The 17661-nt window shown below is 40.8% G+C and overlaps 1 protein-coding gene and 1 long non-coding RNA gene across 6 annotated transcripts in view; one reads left to right on the plus strand and one right to left on the minus strand.

Moving 5' to 3' along the window:
• chrna8 (cholinergic receptor, nicotinic, alpha 8) overlaps nt 1–17661 on the minus strand; it is a 40291-nt gene continuing 22630 nt past the window's right edge. Inside the window, exons 5-10 of the mRNA XM_035638253.2 lie at nt 11155–11234; nt 9806–9973; nt 6618–6812; nt 6051–6137; nt 4661–4770; nt 1–4110 (exon numbers count right to left, since the gene is read on the minus strand). Coding sequence (XP_035494146.1) covers nt 3517–4110; nt 4661–4770; nt 6051–6137; nt 6618–6812; nt 9806–9973; nt 11155–11234 — 1234 coding nt within the window. The 3' untranslated portion in view covers nt 1–3516. The remainder of the gene's footprint in view (nt 4111–4660; nt 4771–6050; nt 6138–6617; nt 6813–9805; nt 9974–11154; nt 11235–17661) is intronic.
• Nucleotides 3806–17661, plus strand: part of LOC118313046 — a 24964-nt gene continuing 11108 nt past the window's right edge. Inside the window, exons 1-7 of one of the 5 annotated variants that reach the window (XR_004794365.2) lie at nt 3806–3947; nt 4059–4183; nt 6615–6759; nt 7475–7561; nt 9813–9994; nt 10175–10266; nt 10734–10885. This is a non-coding gene — a long non-coding RNA (uncharacterized LOC118313046). Of the gene's footprint in view, nt 3980–4058; nt 4184–6614; nt 6760–7474; nt 7562–9812; nt 9995–10174; nt 10267–10733; nt 10886–17661 lie in introns of those variants that run through there. The other 4 variants (XR_004794364.2, XR_004794366.2, XR_004794370.1 and 1 more) reach the window with 4 other exon arrangements.

A 17661-nucleotide genomic window follows, 5' to 3' on the forward strand; every position in this document is an offset into this window, starting at 1 on the left:
ATTAAGCACATTTGTTATTTATTTTTCACAAAATAGTCATGTACAGTGAGCATGTATATCCTTTAAAGGAGCATGAATCATACTGAGCAAAGAGGCACAGACCACAAAGAAAAAGACCCTGTATTGACAGCAATACAACAAATACAGTGATGAAAACAGAAAGCCTATGAGCATGGCTAAAGCAAACTCTCATTTGAAGTTCGTAGCATCAGTCAACACAATTTCACATTTGTAATACTGCTATTCAAGCTACTTGTGTGGTCTCAGCGTCAAAGTAGCAGAATGTATTTTACCCTAATTCTCGTCACATTTCGGTGTCCATCCTTCTTCACTATGAACACTTTGCCAAAATGCCTCTCATTTGAAAAACTTAAATCAGACATCAACTAAAGTCAGCAATAGTAGAAATGGGTTAGGATATCTATCTACATGTAGAAAACCGTTCTTACGTCTCATATGTCATCACTGTTTGTCTCCAGTGTTCATTCTCTGATCATTGTTTTGCATTATTCCTCGATCTTCTATACGTAACAAACATACGGCAGCCAATCTCTCCTCTTCTGTCCACTTGAATATTAACAGGCAAAAGGTCTCTGATTACTGTATTTCTTGGATGCAGAGTGACTTCCAGGGGTCTCGGAATGTTGCCTTTGTGCTAAGCTAAGCTAAGCTATGCTAACCACAGCTGCTGGCTGTGGCTTTAACATACAGACGTGACAGGCAGTGAACTTGATCAGCTAACCCTTAAAGGAGACATATCATGCTCATATCCAGGTTCATAATTTTAATATGGGTTATTACTTGAGAAGATTGACACTCCCTAATGTTCAGTAAACACATCAGTTTCCTCAGACTGTCCATTCCTGCAGCTCCTCTTTTCAGCCTCTGTCTGAAACACTTGGCTGTAGCTCCTGTCTCTTTAAGGCCCAACCTCCCGATGAAGCCCAGTTCGCTCTGATTGGCCTGATTGCTGGGGGTGTGCCAGAATGACAGTCCTGACAACGAAAGTCCGAAGTGTTTGCACGTCACGGGACTCACTTCAGATAGTTCCAAGCAGTGCTTGGCACGCAATTCGAATCCATTACTGAGAGCGACAGAACCACGATTTTTTTGGTAATTAGTAGTCAATAAATGTGTTGATTTACAATAAAGCAGACTGACATGCCTATGCAGTTACTGTATGTAGTTAGACAAGATGTTTCTTGAATCATAAATGAATTATAAATAATTATAATCCACTTAATGCGCATTTCGATTTGATTTAGATGTGCTGATAATATACTATCCGATTATTTAAACGTCTTACCCTTCACAAGTGCAACACAGACGGTCCATTGATCCATTCTGCTTCTACTCCAATGCGCTGCTACTTACTTCCGGAAAATATTGAGAGGCTCCATTTTCCGCCATTACTGGGGAAAAACTGGGCCGGGTGAACGGAGATGCCACTACTCTCTCTCTCTCAAGGCCTCTGTGCCAGACTAGACACTAAATGTGTTTGTTTTTTTCCGTCGGGGAGAGGAGCTCCCTTTACTGCAGACTTTGGGCTTTATAACTTTGCAGAAATTTTACATACACAAAAAAACCTATATAGCACACTAGAGGAAAGGGGAAAGCTGAAAAAGCATAATATGTCTCCCCTAACAAGAAACCCTGTTGACAATCCTGTTCAGAAACACTGGCGCTCAATTTTAGACATAAAAATGCTTGTAAAGATTATTTAATGATGATTATATTTTGAAAACTGGATCAAAAATAAAGGAAAACTGTTTTTTTTTCAATAGGCAACTCCTGCTACAGCCAACAACACCGGCTTCCCCTCTTCCGCTCTGTCCAGTATGTGTGGATGTGACATTTAAATGCTGTACTGACTTTGGAGTCATAGCGTGGCATTAAGGGTTGTCGTGTTGTGGCAGCTTTTTGTCCATTCTCTCTGACTGAGTGCAACAGCGTGGATTCAATTTCAGAGACTGCTCCTGTTGCAGTCACGCAGTGAACTGTATGTCGTTGACTTTATTCTTTGCTGGTTCCTCTTTAGGGATTCACTCGGAAGTGGCAGAGTGCTAATTCGGACAAGTCTGTGAGCACAGTCGCTTGTGTTGAAGTGGCAATTCACTCGCGTCTTGCGCCCGTGAGGGTCGGAGGGGACATTCGTGTGGTGTGGAGAGACGAGGTTTAACGCAAATCTGTTACATAAGGTCACCCAGTAATCCTTGTTGCATGTTGTTGCTGGAGATTAGACGAGAAATGTTGCTTTTCACTGTGTATTAGAGAGGAAAAACACAAAGCACTTGACAGTACAAGAGATTGCAAAGCATCTCTATGGGGCTGATGTCCCTTCAGACTGCATTTAAATGTCTGTCACACAAACAAATGTTGTCTCGCACTCATCGCTTGCTCCGATCTTCCGTCGGCGAGTGAGTTTTAATCAGAATACAGCAACATGTTGTGTAACTAGCACACAGATCAAAGGATAAATGCATTGTGAATGAATGGGAGTGATTTAATAGCCACAGTCTATCATTTGCTAACCACACTAAATATACAGTTTCGCACAAGGGACTGAGGCAAAGGGAGATGTTGGGAGATCCCTTCTGGAATTACTTGATGATTTAATAAATTCAGTCAGAGGAAAAACGCTCATGTCACATCTTTATAGATACAGGACCTGGATCTGGAAGGGGAAATGAAAAGACTGGCACCTGTCAAAAAAGGAAGGAAAACCAGGTTGACTGGAAAAGCAAGAAAGAGTGGAGAAAGCAACGGTCTCAAATTTTCCAGATCTTGACATTTGCAGACTGGATGGTTAGGTAACTTTCTTTGGGTTTGGACTTGTTTGATTAAAGAACACAAACTAAACAGTCACCATGGGAAGAGAAAATAATGCTACTCATTAGCTTGGTGCTCTCAGAGTAGTGAGATGTACTGCAAGTCAACATGTCAGGAGCTCTCCCTAAACTTACGAGGAGAAGACATCATCTCACCAGCGCGGGTATCAGTAAGATGCAGATGTATTTACAAAATACAAAAGACTATAGCATTAAAAATTAAAAATAAAAGATTTCTGAAACTGTCAATCGAACTCTATCGACTGTACTACAGTGGGGAAAGGCAGTGGAAAAGTGTGGAGGGAGAAAAAATGCTTTAAAGAAAGCGCATGAGAGATTGAGGAATATGTTGTGATGAGGCATTAGCCATAGTGGTGAGATACAAGTGAAACGGGTATTAGTGTGAGTTCCTACATAATTAACTACGGCATGCCTCGACCGCCTACGTAGCATATCATGTGAGGTGTTACCTAAAAGAGCCACCTCGAAATGAAGAAAGAAACACATCACCCATATACACCCAGATATTATTGACAAATATGTGAAGAAAAAGGGGAAAAATTGGTTCTGAAGTACTGTGACTTGTGTTACTTCACATTGCAGACGCAGGGAGGCTTGTGTGGTGTCAGGATCCGCAATGTTCGCTCTGCCTCTCTTTTCTCCTCTCCGAGAGGGGGCGATTTCAACCTCATGTGAAGTCTTTCGACACGGCCTCAATGAAATTGGGAGCCGACATGAGAATGGTGAAGGTGCAGATGATGGAGAAGAGCGAGAAGGCCACCAGGCATAACCTATCCACCACCGCCGCCGCAAACTTCCACTCGCTGCAGATCGCGTCCCCCTCGTCCTGCGCGCGGAAGCGCCGGGCAATGTAATGCACCTCCTCCAGGATCTGGGAAATTTCCGGCGCCTGCTCCAGCAGCAATGTCCGCGTCTGCTCTGAGTGGATGTGAGGTGGGGACGAGCCGTTGGGGTGGCCGCCACCTCCGCCGCCGCACGCCACCACACCGGAATCAGTGCTCGCTGGGAAAGCAGAGTGGTCTGTGCCCATTGAGTGGTAGCCAAAGTAGAGGTTCATGTTCCCGTTGGTCGTGGTTGACTGAGTGGACGCCTGGCCTGGTATGGTGCTCATCTGGATGCTGCTGGTGCTGGTGTGGTGAGGGGGAGGGTGGGGGTACTTGTATTTTGGGGGGCTACCGGAGCTCACCGCTGCTTTGCTTTCTTCTCCAGGCTTCTTCATGCGGAGGAACCAAGCGCACCAGTTGAGGAGGATGACTCGAACCTGGACAAAGAAACAAGAGTTGGATTACAGACGGAAGAGATGGGTGAGGCAAAGGGAAGAACCGGACTGGAAAGTAAGTTTCTGTTTTTCTTTCTGAGTTTTGCAAGTGTGATATCAGGGTTTTTGAAGGGGATGTAGGGGATTATGCTTATGTCAGACTTGAAGCTTTTGAGATTTTCTCTCTATGGAGTCTTTGATAAAAAGTGGATAATCTTATAATGAATGTGTTTTCTTTACCCCCCACCCCCCGCCCACACACATTTAATCAAAAGTTTTATTGAACTTAAATTAAAATCATACAATTAAGCCTCTGATGGCCGCTTAGAAACGGTGACAAATCAACTGCTGTTAACACATGCTTGTCCAAAAGTGCTCTTTTAGACAAACCAGTGTTGGCACAACCTTTTTCGACCTTTGAATACATATAGCCTCAGGTGGGAGCCACAGGCTGGGAGCATCCTCACATTAGTTGACTGTACCAATATGTGCAAATGTTGTGGTTATCTGAAAATAATGCACCGATCGTAAAACAAAGGTATCGTTAACGTACCCATTTAGGCATCTTTCCCCCATGAGGGTCATGGTGGTGGAACTGTAGTACCAGCACTGTCACCACCACAGACAAGCCCACAATCATCATGGTGCTGGCAAAGTACTGAGCTGAAGAGGAGAAGAACACACAAGTATATCACAGGGATTTCTATTTGGGATAGAGATCCATTTGACACGGTGTGAGAACGGGAAGTCTGACACTTAGAATTAGAAGCTCTTGTGTGTGTGTGTGTGTGTGTGTGTGTGTGTGTGTGTCTGTGTGTATGGGGGGGGGGTGTTAACGCATAACATGTACATTAACACAAATATGAGACCAATTCCTTCAGGTTTTTTTTTTTCATTTTTATTTGGATCCAGCTCTGATGTCGTCAATCTAAAAGAAAAGTGGACCAATCAGATCATTCTCTATGCATTCCCATGTGAGAGCATAATTGGAGCTGTGTAAAAAACTTTCAGAGTATTTCATTTTGTCCCGCAGTTCTGCTCCATCTGCAATGTAGCCCAGTAAAAGCAAGTTTGCTCATGGCTTCGTTTTACATCGCTGAGCTGCTAAATGATGCGGAGCAGCATCTCTGTCTGCAGCCGTCCCTCTCACCTCGGAGCTGACGGCCTTGTCTCTTCTGGTCTGTGTCAGTCTGGTGTTACACAATGCATCTCTGTTTGTGTCGTGCACAAAGCGTCACCATCACATCCTGCAGCCACAACCACCCATGCTCAGCACCTCCCACTGCTTGGCCACAACAAATCTGTCAAGCCCGTGTGGAGGCTGAAATTCGTCCTGCACGAACTGCCCTGTGGTGTGAATATGGGGTGCGAACATTTCAGCAGCAGTTCGTCATTTAGTGCAGTGTTTTTTTCACACCGCCTTGTTCCACTCGGCCCTGCTGGGCAAATGATTCTTTGCATCCATCAACTTTTCCTGTGTTATCTGTCTAATAAAATGGAAATATCTCTATGCAGAACCCGCCAACCATCCTATTGTATGTCCAGAATATGCCTATGGCTCCCTGATGAAGGTCACGTTCAGGTGGAAGGTGAAGAAACGTTTCTTTTTGTTTTAAAGGAACTGAGCTTCAAATTTGACCAATCTACCAATTTGGTTGAATGTATGGCCTTAATGGATTTGTTTTGTTTTTAAGACAAAGTAAATGAAGACATAAAAAAACCCCAGTGCTCTCCTGGGGGCTCTGCTGTAGCGTTATATCTACCCTACAGGTATACTCCCATCCAACCCTGAGCAAGAACGTCTATGCATTTCTCTTAAGTGTGAACCTGTCTTTAACGTTTTTTACACCTTATTATGAAAAAAAGAAATGTCTGTCACAAACAACCTTCAAAGTACAATAATAATTAACACGGGCAATAATTAGCTCAGGAAAGTGTCTTACCAATCAGAGGAACAGAGTCTGAAGTGGCAGGCATGATCTCTGCTACCAGTAACATGAACACTGTTAGAGACAGCAGCACCGTGATGCCTGGGAAAAAAAGGAGATAAGCAGAAACACAAAGTAAAAAAATTTATAATAAATCTTTCACCACATTGTCTTAAATGGTGACTTGATAGTACTCAAAATAGGTGACAACAGCTGTCACCCTTTTCTTTCCTCTTCCCTCGAGGGAACGATCAGTTATATATTTACTCTGACCCCGTTTCGCTGAATGGCATTTTAAAAACAAGCTGGCACTTTGAGGTCCAGGTGAAAAAATCTCTGCTTTGCTTATAATGAAGCTTTTATCCATCAGCAAATGAAATTAATCCATCACACAGCCATAATGTCAGCATCGGCATAGTGCAAAGACAAATACATAGAGATGGGTTAGCAGGAGAATCAGGTGAGCTGAGATAACCATTAATCATTGTGTGTGTGTGTGTGTGTGTGTGTGTGTGTGTCTGTTTGTGTGTGTGTATTAATGTGTTTTTGTGTGATTGCTGATGTGTGTCCCCTGCTCAGTACCCAGTGAGATCTTCTCTCCAGAGTCGGCAGGGAGCAGGAAGACCAGCAGGGCCAGACCAGATATGAGCACGCAGGGGATGAGCAGGTTGAGGCCGTAGTACAGCGTCCTGCGGCGCATGGTGACTGTGAACGTCACATCGGGGTAGGGTTCTTTGCAGCACTCGTAGTACAGCTCATTGCGCTTGGCTGGCACACCTGGGGGGACAAAGGCAGACGCGTTCTAAAATAAAGGTCCAGTTCACAGCTGCTCTTGGCTGAATAGTTTTAAAAAAAAATAACATGATCAAATGTTTGAAGCTGAAGTTGAAAACCTCTACGTAAAATGTGCATTTGTACAATTGTCTTGCGTGTGCTCACATTGTTTGTTTTTTGTGTGTCCATTGGAACACACATTTGTAAGTACCCAAAATGTCACAAACACACAATTATGTACACATTTGTAAATCTTACTTTTCATTTGTAGATCATGCACATTTGTGACCATTTTGCTTCATAATAATTTCGGTTAAAATCACACAAAACACAAAAATCTACACATTCTGTATGTGTTAAATTCCAGACTACAAGTGAGCACAAATATATTGTAGTTGATATTTTGATTTTTGTGGAATATCAGATATTTGCCATCAACTTCTTGCAAAGCAGCTTGTCACTGAAAAGAAGAAAAAATGCACTCTTACCACAATGAATACCATACAGAATACAATGATTTCATGATGTAATACTTTGTATAAAACACTATGTCACTTTGTATATGACAACACATCTTAGCTTATCTAATAAAGCACAGATGGGTCAAATAGCGTTCCAGGTCCTACACTTAATGTCTTCAATCATAAATAATGTGTTTTTTGCAGCGAATGTCTCCTGTCTGAAAGCAGATTTGGCTTTCTGAAGCTGTAGCTGGAAGTTGTTGCCTTTCATCCTTACTGGAGTTCAGCAAGGTAGGTAGGAAAAAGGCAATTACTGAAAATGAAGATAAACACAAAGTCCAAAAGCAGGATCACGGTACATCACTATGAATAATACATCTCTGCACACTGACAAGTCACACCCACGAACATACAAATGCATACATTTACAGCATGTTTACTGTTGTAAACAGTGACTGATTCCCTCAAAAACCTTTTTTTGTTCAACAGCAATGTGCTACATGCACATTCAAATCTGAAGTTCAATCACAGGCGACTCACTGATATCCCAGTGATAATAATCGCGACTCTGCTTTTATCTGTTGTGTTCTCATATACACATTTACGTTATAAATCTGCCTCATACAGCAGATAACAAAGACTAAGGAAACAATATCACCTTGGTCTGTTCAAAGTCAAACAACCAAAAGATGTGTGTGTATGTATCATTGGACCTCACTGAGACCAAACATGATTATTAAGCTTCACTGTCAAAGATTTTAAAGTTGACAGGTGGTGTTTTTTCTCCTTTAATTTAAAATCAACAATCAGGGAACTGTGTGTGTGCATGTGCATGTGAGTGTGTGTGTGTGTGTGTGTGTGTGTGAGAGAGAGAGTGGAGTGGTTAGTGAATATCAGCCTGAGGTGCCATGATTTTGAATTTAAAATTAAGCCTTCTTATGCATAACAGCAACATATAAAAAAAATGTAACTCATTTAGAAGGGCGATGTCACAGAAACCAAATTGATATCACCCGTGTGTGTGTGTGTGTCTGTGGGTGTGTGTGTGTGTTCATGGAAATTCCCTCCAAATTAATTGCATGGATTCAATTTCATTTCATTTAAACTGTGTCACCTGAGCTCTGAAGAGAAAGGGTCTATTATCTATCTATTAATTTGATGGATTGCAGACCTGCAGATGCATCCACCAAATCATGTGTGTGTGTGTGTGTGTGTGCGTGTGTGTGTGTGTGTGTGCGTGTGTGTCTGTGTACGCTGGCATGGGCATGGGCATGGGTATGCTCTGAGGCACCAGGACAGTGTGTGTTGTTGGCCAGCTTGTTGTCTGGCTTTGCCTGAATTAAGTGAACCATCCCTTGGCCAGCTGTCACCACACACACCCATGGCTCCCTCTTCCGTTCCCCGAGCCAGCTGGGTCCATTCACTGTGTGTGTAGGTGGGTTTGAATATTGATTCTTCAGTTGGCCTCTGATTAATACACAAAAACAGGTTAGAGAAGATGAGAGTTCTTCATTTGCATACGGAGAGAGAGAGGTTAGTAAAACAAAACAAAGAGATTGGATGATAAAAAAAAATGAAGGCATCAGTTTATTTATTATCTTGAACTTGTCAATTTCTTTGTTTCTGGCGAAGAGAGAGACAAGCTGAGAGGCAGCGCAGACAGTTTGAGAAGCTTGCAAGAAAGAAACAAGGCAACACAAAGAATAATAAACTCAGCTGTTTCCCATGAGGGTCTCTGCCCTTAGTTCCATAATTCTCTGATTTCACAGGTTTCATTGGCTCAAGACCACGCTTGCATGGTATGGAGTAAGAAAAAAATACAGTCATGACTTAAAGATATCACAGCAGGATTGAAGTACAACATGAATTACTTAACTAAGGTAGAACATTCTTTGTTTTGGTATATCTGAATGAAATAACATGAAAGGATGGTTTAAACAGGACTTCAGTATGAACCCTTTCACCCATTTTCAATTGTGCTTACATTCAATATGCAATAGCCCCACCTCATTCTCATCAGAAAGAGGTGTTTGGCTTGTATTTAAAATTAAATTCATGTTATTTAAAAACGTCCAAGATTTTATCAGTGGGAGGAAACTGTTTGAATGCAGCTGCAGTAAACAGCAGCAGCATTCTCCAGTAGTCTCCACTGGGAGACTACTGACAGACAGGAAGTTGTCAGTGACGGTGGCATCTTACAAGGAGACTGACGTTGCTGAAACACCTGCTAGTTGACGCCGAGGGGATGTCAGAACTCCACAAGATATGACATGAAGGAGCAGATGTGGGAAGTCTCTATGTCAGACTCCTCATCCTTTTTTCAGATTTCAATTTGATGATCAGATATTTCCCACAAATATGACATGCATCTTTGCATCAGCCCTCACATACCCATGCATATACTTATACCAATGGTTTTAAATCTCTTTTCACTCAGCAGGCTCGTGTTTCTGATTTCTGATTTCCTTTTGTATTGTTTTGCTGGTGTTAAGCATCTGAATGTGTCTTAATGTGCCTGAATGATGTTCTTCTTACCTACAAGGTCCCACTCCCCGTTGGGTATGTAGCTAGAGATGTCGACGTCCATCATCTGGAGGTCAAGCAGCCAGCCATTGTGAGTCCAGGAACCAAACTTCAGGTCACACTTCTGCACATCAAATGGGAACCACCGAACATCGATGTAGCAGGTACTCTTCAAGATGCCTGGAGACCAGTTGGGGAAAGGTTTTTACTTACTTTATTTTGATGTGTTGTAACACGTTCTTTTGCCTAATTAGTTGTATTCAATATTGACTTCTGCTTTTCATATATCCTTTGAAAATGTCCATTCTTACAATGGAATATTACACACAAAAAAACAGTGATATCGTGCCAAGATTCCCTGAGTCCTTTCACTTTTTCAAGCCACAGTCAGGCTCAATGGAGGAAAACCTGCCAGCAACACTGGAGCATTTCTGATGCCTCATGGAGGAAAACATCAGAAATCTCAACATACAGTAAGTCTTAATTCTGCAGGGAGACTGCAGCCTAATTTGCTCCCAAATTAATAACAAAAATACCTTATTTTAAATTTCATTTTTCAGTGACTAAACATTTTACTGTCAAAGGAAAATAAAACGAAAAACTAATTTAACTGATTAAATTAATTGGAAAATAAAGTTATTAATATACATCTTTCCATAAAAAAGAAGTATGAAAACTCAGACACTGCATGCTAATGCTATGTAGCAAACAAACAGCTGCCATGGTTTTGGTTTGCAACAACCAAAAACATTGACTTTGACTGAGAAGTAAAAATCTTTAGATGTATACATGTAGACTGTGTGTTGCTGCTGCTTCAGTAGTGTTAAGTAGGGATGGGCGATACCAAAATTGTTGGTAAATTTTCGATACTGACACTGTACTGCTCTGTGTGGCACATTCTTGTCACTAATAGTGCATCCGGATGTGTTTTTGTTTACAGATGAAAAGGAGCACCACACCACGCACCGTTTCCTTTATGCCATTCTTCTTGTGCTGGCAGCCATCGCGGATTTTATACATAATATTATTATTGATCAATACCAAATGAGTAACGTGTATATCGAAGTGTTGATACTTCAGTATCGATCTGCCCATCCCTAGGCCTCAGCCTCTGTGCAGTAACATGTGACAGGTCCTATAATAAGAACCAGACTTCAAACACTGTTGAAACAAGAGTAAACTGTTTCTGATCAGGTTCAAAACCATCTCACATTTAGTCAAAAGTGGAAAAGTGGAAGTTACACACAGTAGGTTGGTAGGTAGGTGTCTAGGTCTAGTAGGTGAGAATGAGCTCAGGTACATGATACAATGGGATACGTATAACAGGTTGAAGAAGATAAGGAATATGGTGGATGTGTCACCTGGTGGGATGTACTGGCAGGATCCTGTCGCATTGACCAGCACATTTGTATGGAACGTAGCATCAAACCTCTCATCGGCACTGCAGGGTGAGAAGAGTGTTAACATATAACGTCAAAACAGTAATGGACCTGTAAAGAGCAAGGAAATGAGACAAATTTATGGAGAAAAAGCCATAGTTCATGAGGTTGAAAGTACAAAGGTAAAACACAAATACAAAGATAAACCTGGACAATAAACGTCAGACGAGAATAAAAGTGACAAAGATATGAAGGGGATCAGTGTAAATCCAGACATGTTTAATTGTATCATCTTAAATAAACATGAGGCTCTGCCATGTCTTTCAAACAAAGGCGCATCATCTACACTCAGATTCCAAAGTAGAGCCTGACAATCAGAAAATTACACATTGCTCACAAGAACAAAAATCAACCGCTGAAAATTGCTGCATTACATTACTTTTTTTTCAAATGTGGAAGGCTCTTTCATGCTAGATGCATTTGCTTTCTGCATTCATTACAGTGAGAAGAAGCAGAGCCTTCGGAATACTAACTGCATACCTTTATTAAGACTCTTATGGGATACAGATTTTAAAAGAGCCCAGAATTGTTTGAGTGATTTTAAAGTTAAATCAAGGAAACCAAGGAAAACATTTTTTTGTCCACACACTAATTTCTATAATGTTTTAACGGCAGTTTAATGCAAAGTTCTAAGGATGGCAATGCCATCTGTCTGTCACTTTACCACTCTGTCTGACTGCGACAATTCTTTGTATTGAGTGAAATATCTTGACAACTACTGGACAGTTTGCTTGACATTTTCTGGTTCCTAAACCTTCTATCCACAAGTCAGAATTTGTATTTGTCCCGTTCTTTGATTCATGATGAAATACCAGAAAAACGAATGACAATCCCTTCAGCTGTAGGATACTTTGAGGTAAAGGGGCAGTAAGCAATTTTGGAGAAAGCTTTGTAGTTGTTGTGATTTTGCTGCACTGACTGAGCCTCGGACCTGCAGCCTCGGGTTTGGGAGACCCACGTGCTAACCACTAGGCCAAAACCCCTGAGTCGTAGCGTCATCACTTCTCTTAAGGTGTCGGAGTGATGTTCACAAACTGTACACTCAGTGTTGTGAGGTGCCATCTGCACAATTTGTTTTGTTTTCGCCAGGGTGGCGCACACTCAGAACCGACAACTAGCGACAGTCGGGAAATATTTTGATTTTTACAAAATGTGTATTGCTTTAGAATCACTTACTACCACTTTGAGTGCTACTTAGCAAATGTTACATTTGCTAACATGCTACACTGAGATGGTTGACATGGTAAATAATAGAAGTACTAAAATCATTGTCTTAGCATTGTGATTGTAAGCATGTCAGACAGCTAGCTGACATCAGCATAGCTCAAAATACCACTGCACAGCCTAGACTGAGTCCCGTGACTCAGACTCTGGCATGAGACAAAAGATTGAAGAATAATGGAACAGACAGACAAGCAGATGAATGGACGAAAACATAGAGGACTGAAAAGATAATCTCCCTGACAGATATAATGCATCAGTAAAAGGCTTCCTATGATGGCGAAATAGTATTTTATTCATTCCTTTCTGTATGCTGTGATGCCCATAAACACTGAATTGTGGTACGCTGTAGACTGAATGCGTCTCATTTTGAACAATAAGTGCTCATCCAGTACCAGACAGTAGCCTGAATCACATCATTATCTGTCATTGTCCATTAGTCCACGTCTACCTTTTACAGTATGAGACTGGAAGCATGGGGAGAGAGTGAGGGGCTTGCTCAAACTCTGAAAGCTTTTTGTTGGACAAGCGGAACATAAATTTAAGCAAAGTGAGCTGGGACTGAGTCCAGGAGGGATATAACAGGACATATCTTTTCTCAATGAAGATATAAATTCACTACATCAATACATAGCAGCTGCAATTGCTCTTATCCGTTGCCAGGAATAAACAAAGTAAGTTACCTGTTAGCCTTGTAATGATATTTGGAATACAGTATCAGCATGTCAAAGACGAACGTAAAATAAGGTTAACTTGGGCATGATTCTTTTAAGTTAAGGTTCATGGCATGTCATGGCAAAAAAGAAAACATAGTACGTTCATTTGAGAATAACAGGAAATTCCTTCCTCTGTGTGGAGTTTGCATGTGTGCATGAGTGGGTTTTCTCCGGGTTCTCCGGCTTCCTCCCAAAGACATGCAGAATGGGGTTAGGTTCATTGGAGACTCTAAATTGACCGTAGGTGTGAATGTGAGAGTGAATGGTTGTCCGTCTCTGTATGTGGCCCTGTGAAAGGCTGGCGACCTGTCCAGGGTGAACCCCTCCTCTCGTCCAATGTTAGCTGGGATTGGCTCCAGCGCCCCCCCGCGACCCTTAAATGGATAAAGCGGTAGACGATGAACACATCGTAACCAGATCAATAGAAAGTAGAACGTGTTTCAAAAGGTCATATGCCATGTGGAAAAGATAAGGGCAAGATGAATGCACTGAATCTCAACAGAGTCTTCTTGCCCACAGCGCGATCGTTCAATTGTTTTTAAAATGTCACCATTTTGAATCGTTGGGTTTTCGCTGTAATACGTATTGTTATATTGACCTGACTATGTAAAGTGTCTTGAGACAATGTATGTTGTGATTTGGCACTTTGCAAATAAAATTTAATTGAATTGAATTCAGTGTCCCCTGGCTCAATGAAATGGCATCCATAACTTGGAGAGACTAACCCTGTCATGGACTATCATGCATAATGTTATAGTGGATACTTAAAAATGCATAACTCTGCAACATTATCTGAATGACATAACATAGATCTTTGTCCAAAGGTGTTGTTGTACAAATATATTATGATAAACCAATACAGGTATGTCTGTTATTAAGTGCCCAGGCAGTGTCCTCTCCTTGACCAACCCAGAGTCTCTGAGAAGATTTTTTTGAATTGCCGTTTGCTGCATAGGCATAAACAAGAGTCAGAGCCTTCCTCTCCAAAACATACAGTCACAAAAAGTCAACCCTCTTGTTCTGCATGAGGGTCAAAACAAAGTCAAGTCTTTTGCAGCTCCCAAATAACTGCAGTCAGCAAGACCCTTGGTACCTTTCTACATGCTGCTCACTTGTGACCTTGAGTACCTCCCCACCAGAGTCGGGCCCCTATATGGGGCCCAGAGCAGAATTTGATTTGGGCCCCCCACCGCCACTTACACTATTGCCAATTTCTGATCATTCGCACACTTTCTGTAAATGTAAAACACTCATTATCAATTGAATCAGTTGTCACTGCCTTTTCCATCAACTGTCTGACTGACCCTAGTTGTATCGTGCCTATCGTTACAAGCAGCTGTTTAGTTTGCTTATGCCCTGGGCCGGCCCTGCTCCCCACCTTTAGCACTCATTGTAGTTTCTTCTCTACCAGAGTGCTGAAATTCCATATCTCCAGACCCACTTCTCTCAGTCCAACGTCAGCCACCTTCACCTGTTGCTTGATTGACGGGCCCAGAACTGGACTCCCATCCTTAAAGGAGGTCTGACTGCAAGCAAGCCCCCCTCCCAGGCTTGGCTCAAGAATGACACCAGGAACGGTGTCTTTTTTTGAAGGGATGCTCTTAAGACTGGCATATGCATTAAACAAACAACTTTACATAGTGTGTCAACCATACCTGCCATCTTAAAGAAGGACAACATACAATGAGTTTTACAAACAGGACATGCTTTTAGACCGTCGCTCCTCAAGGGCATTCATGATGTAGCATGTGGCTGTACACAGATAAATGGGTGGAAGTAGATGTGAGAAGAAAGACATGTGGAGCACTTTGGTAGCTGAATGCATGGTTACACTGGCTTATGACTACAGTGTCCAGGATTCAAATACAGTTGTGGACCTTTGCTGCATGTCATACCCTTTCTCTCCCACCCTTTTGTAGTTCATTCTCAAATCAAACATTACAAAACAAAAAAAAAAGGAATGGAGACTTGTACATTTGCACAGATTTGGCCAACCACAGTGTATTCCAGCACTGGAATTTTTCCATTTTGGCAGTCTGACAAGCGCTGTATTTAAAACTGGGTGCCAGAATAAGCAGTTTGACTCACAGATCTGTGAGTTTGAATAATTATCATACACCAAGACTCTGCAATTTGGTTTATAAAACTGTAGGACAGGATTTAAGTTATCGTGCTATCAATTCATTTATCTTAATCATGACGATTAAAGATTCGAAATTAGAATGATATCAACCAGGAACATACACTAACATGCATTGGATTGGCCATCACAGTATGCAACAAGGGTTTTGAAATTCTCTCTAAAGCTCCTGTTTTTCATTCTTAACTAAATTATTATTATTTCTTTCAACCGAATACAACCGTGTTAATACAGTAATAATGTTCAGTTTTTACTAAGCTATCATGAGCTTGTTAAGTTCCTTCTATTATCAACGTTTTTACATATCTTTAAGTTCATTGCTTTTTATATAATTTTGCTTCATACTTCATTATTAAACAAATTCTTTAGTGAATTTTTTTTTACTTTGTATAAAATCTCTCTGTCCCTTTTGTATATGTCACTATAATCTTGATACTGCAATGACCTAATTTTCCCAAAGGGAATAAGTCTCTTTTCTTGCTTGTTTTCTGTGTTCATGAAAATAGAAATTAATTATTTTATTCATGATTTATTCTGCATGCAGAAGGAATGTCAGTTTCAGTCTGTGTCTGTGTCAGGACTATATTGTTGTTATCATTAGTGGTCACTGATCCCCACCATAAGCTGCTTAATGTTCTGTGTCAGAATGCAAAGCCAAACCTTTCACTTTTCTCCCCCATTCCCTCTTTTTCTTACGCACACACAACTCAAGTCAAGCTGGGAATCTGTCACTATCTCTCCACCATATGAGAATCCTAAATCAGCTTGAAGGTCGAGCTGAAAAACCAGCACCATTAATCAACTTCAATGTTGCCTTGTATTGTGTTGTCTTTCCTCATTACATTTGTGATTCTAAGGAGGATTGCTGCATTAAAAACATCAATTGAATACCCTCAGTTTGGCCTTGACTGTTGACAATGGACATGGTCAATCATCATACAGCCTCTCTCCCCCGGTGCCTTTTACAATTTACATGACCCAAAAAAGCAGTTTTAGATACAAAAACAGGAGCCCTCTCCACCTCTTTGGTATTTACTCAAGGGAAATTCCCTTGCACCTTAATATGATTTATGGTCAGTAAGGGAAAGTCATTCAAGTAAGGAGGAAGCCCAGACTACATTGTGAATATAAGGTTTAGAAACACCTTGCAACTTAATATTATCAATAATTGAATCTTTGTTTCTCTCTAATATTGCCAAGCAAGGCAAGAAAAGGCACAAAGCCTCATCTCAATCCAAACAACCCAATGCCAAAATGGCTGAGCAAGTTGAATAGGAAAGAGATTCTGTTAGAATGACCACGAATAAAAGTAACCAAGGTGATGTTCAAGAGACAGTCTATTTTTCTTACTACAAAATTTCCTTTCTATGAGGTAAGAAAACAAATATGCTCAGCCAATGTAAGAGTCAACCTGCTCAATATACATCATGAAATGATATAGTGATGTCTCAACAGGACTCAAAAAACATGGCGTATAAATAAAGTGTACATTACAGCCATTTGAGTATCTCAATAGCCTAATTGTTGACATTTCCATTCAGCTGCGCCACAATGCTTTTAGTAACCTAATTCATACAGCACTGGATATAATAGGCAACATATGCAAAGCCCTCTGGGAGTTACAGTTTATGTCCTCCCAGAGGGAATCGGCTCAATCATCTTATTAACTAGTCTTTATCCATGAGTGGAATTTTATCTGGAGGATATTTGTATCCACTGTGTTATTGGGTAAATAAGCACAGGAAATCTACAGTAACTGCCCACATATGACAGAAAAAAAATTAGTGTGAATAGAAGAAGAAAAGAACACAGAATGAAAAAAAAAGAGTGTTGACAGATTGTACTGATTAAGCAAGCGGCCTGTAGCTACTGTAAATACCAGCAAAACTGAGCCTTCACCATTTAGCTGCCTGACTTCATTGGTAGCTTGAAGTAGATATCATATTTGACCAGTAATATTACCAGTTAATTACTAACTTTGATGTGACAGTATGAAACCGTTTCTCATATAATTTTCTGTGAACTAGCTTCTAAGCTTTTTGAATTGTAGTTATTAAATATTATAATGGATTTTTAGAGCTGAGGTTATTATAACCGATTCATTTATCAACTGATTAAAATAATTAATTGCAATTATTTTAATGATTGATTTTACTGTCATTGTGTGACCTGAGAGTTATTGTGTGGTGTTCTGTCAAGTTATTAACATTTTGTGAAGTTTTTTTCTTTTTTTTCTTTTTGGAAATAATGGCTCTTCATTTGAAAGGAGAATACATTCTATCTACAAAATCAAAATCTAAGTTGGTTCAATATGGTTCAAGCAACAACGAAGCTATAATATTAAGAGTACCA

This window comes from Scophthalmus maximus, chromosome 8 (genome assembly GCF_022379125.1).
Source record: "Scophthalmus maximus strain ysfricsl-2021 chromosome 8, ASM2237912v1, whole genome shotgun sequence".
NCBI classification, from domain to species: Eukaryota; Metazoa; Chordata; class Actinopteri; order Pleuronectiformes; family Scophthalmidae; genus Scophthalmus; species Scophthalmus maximus.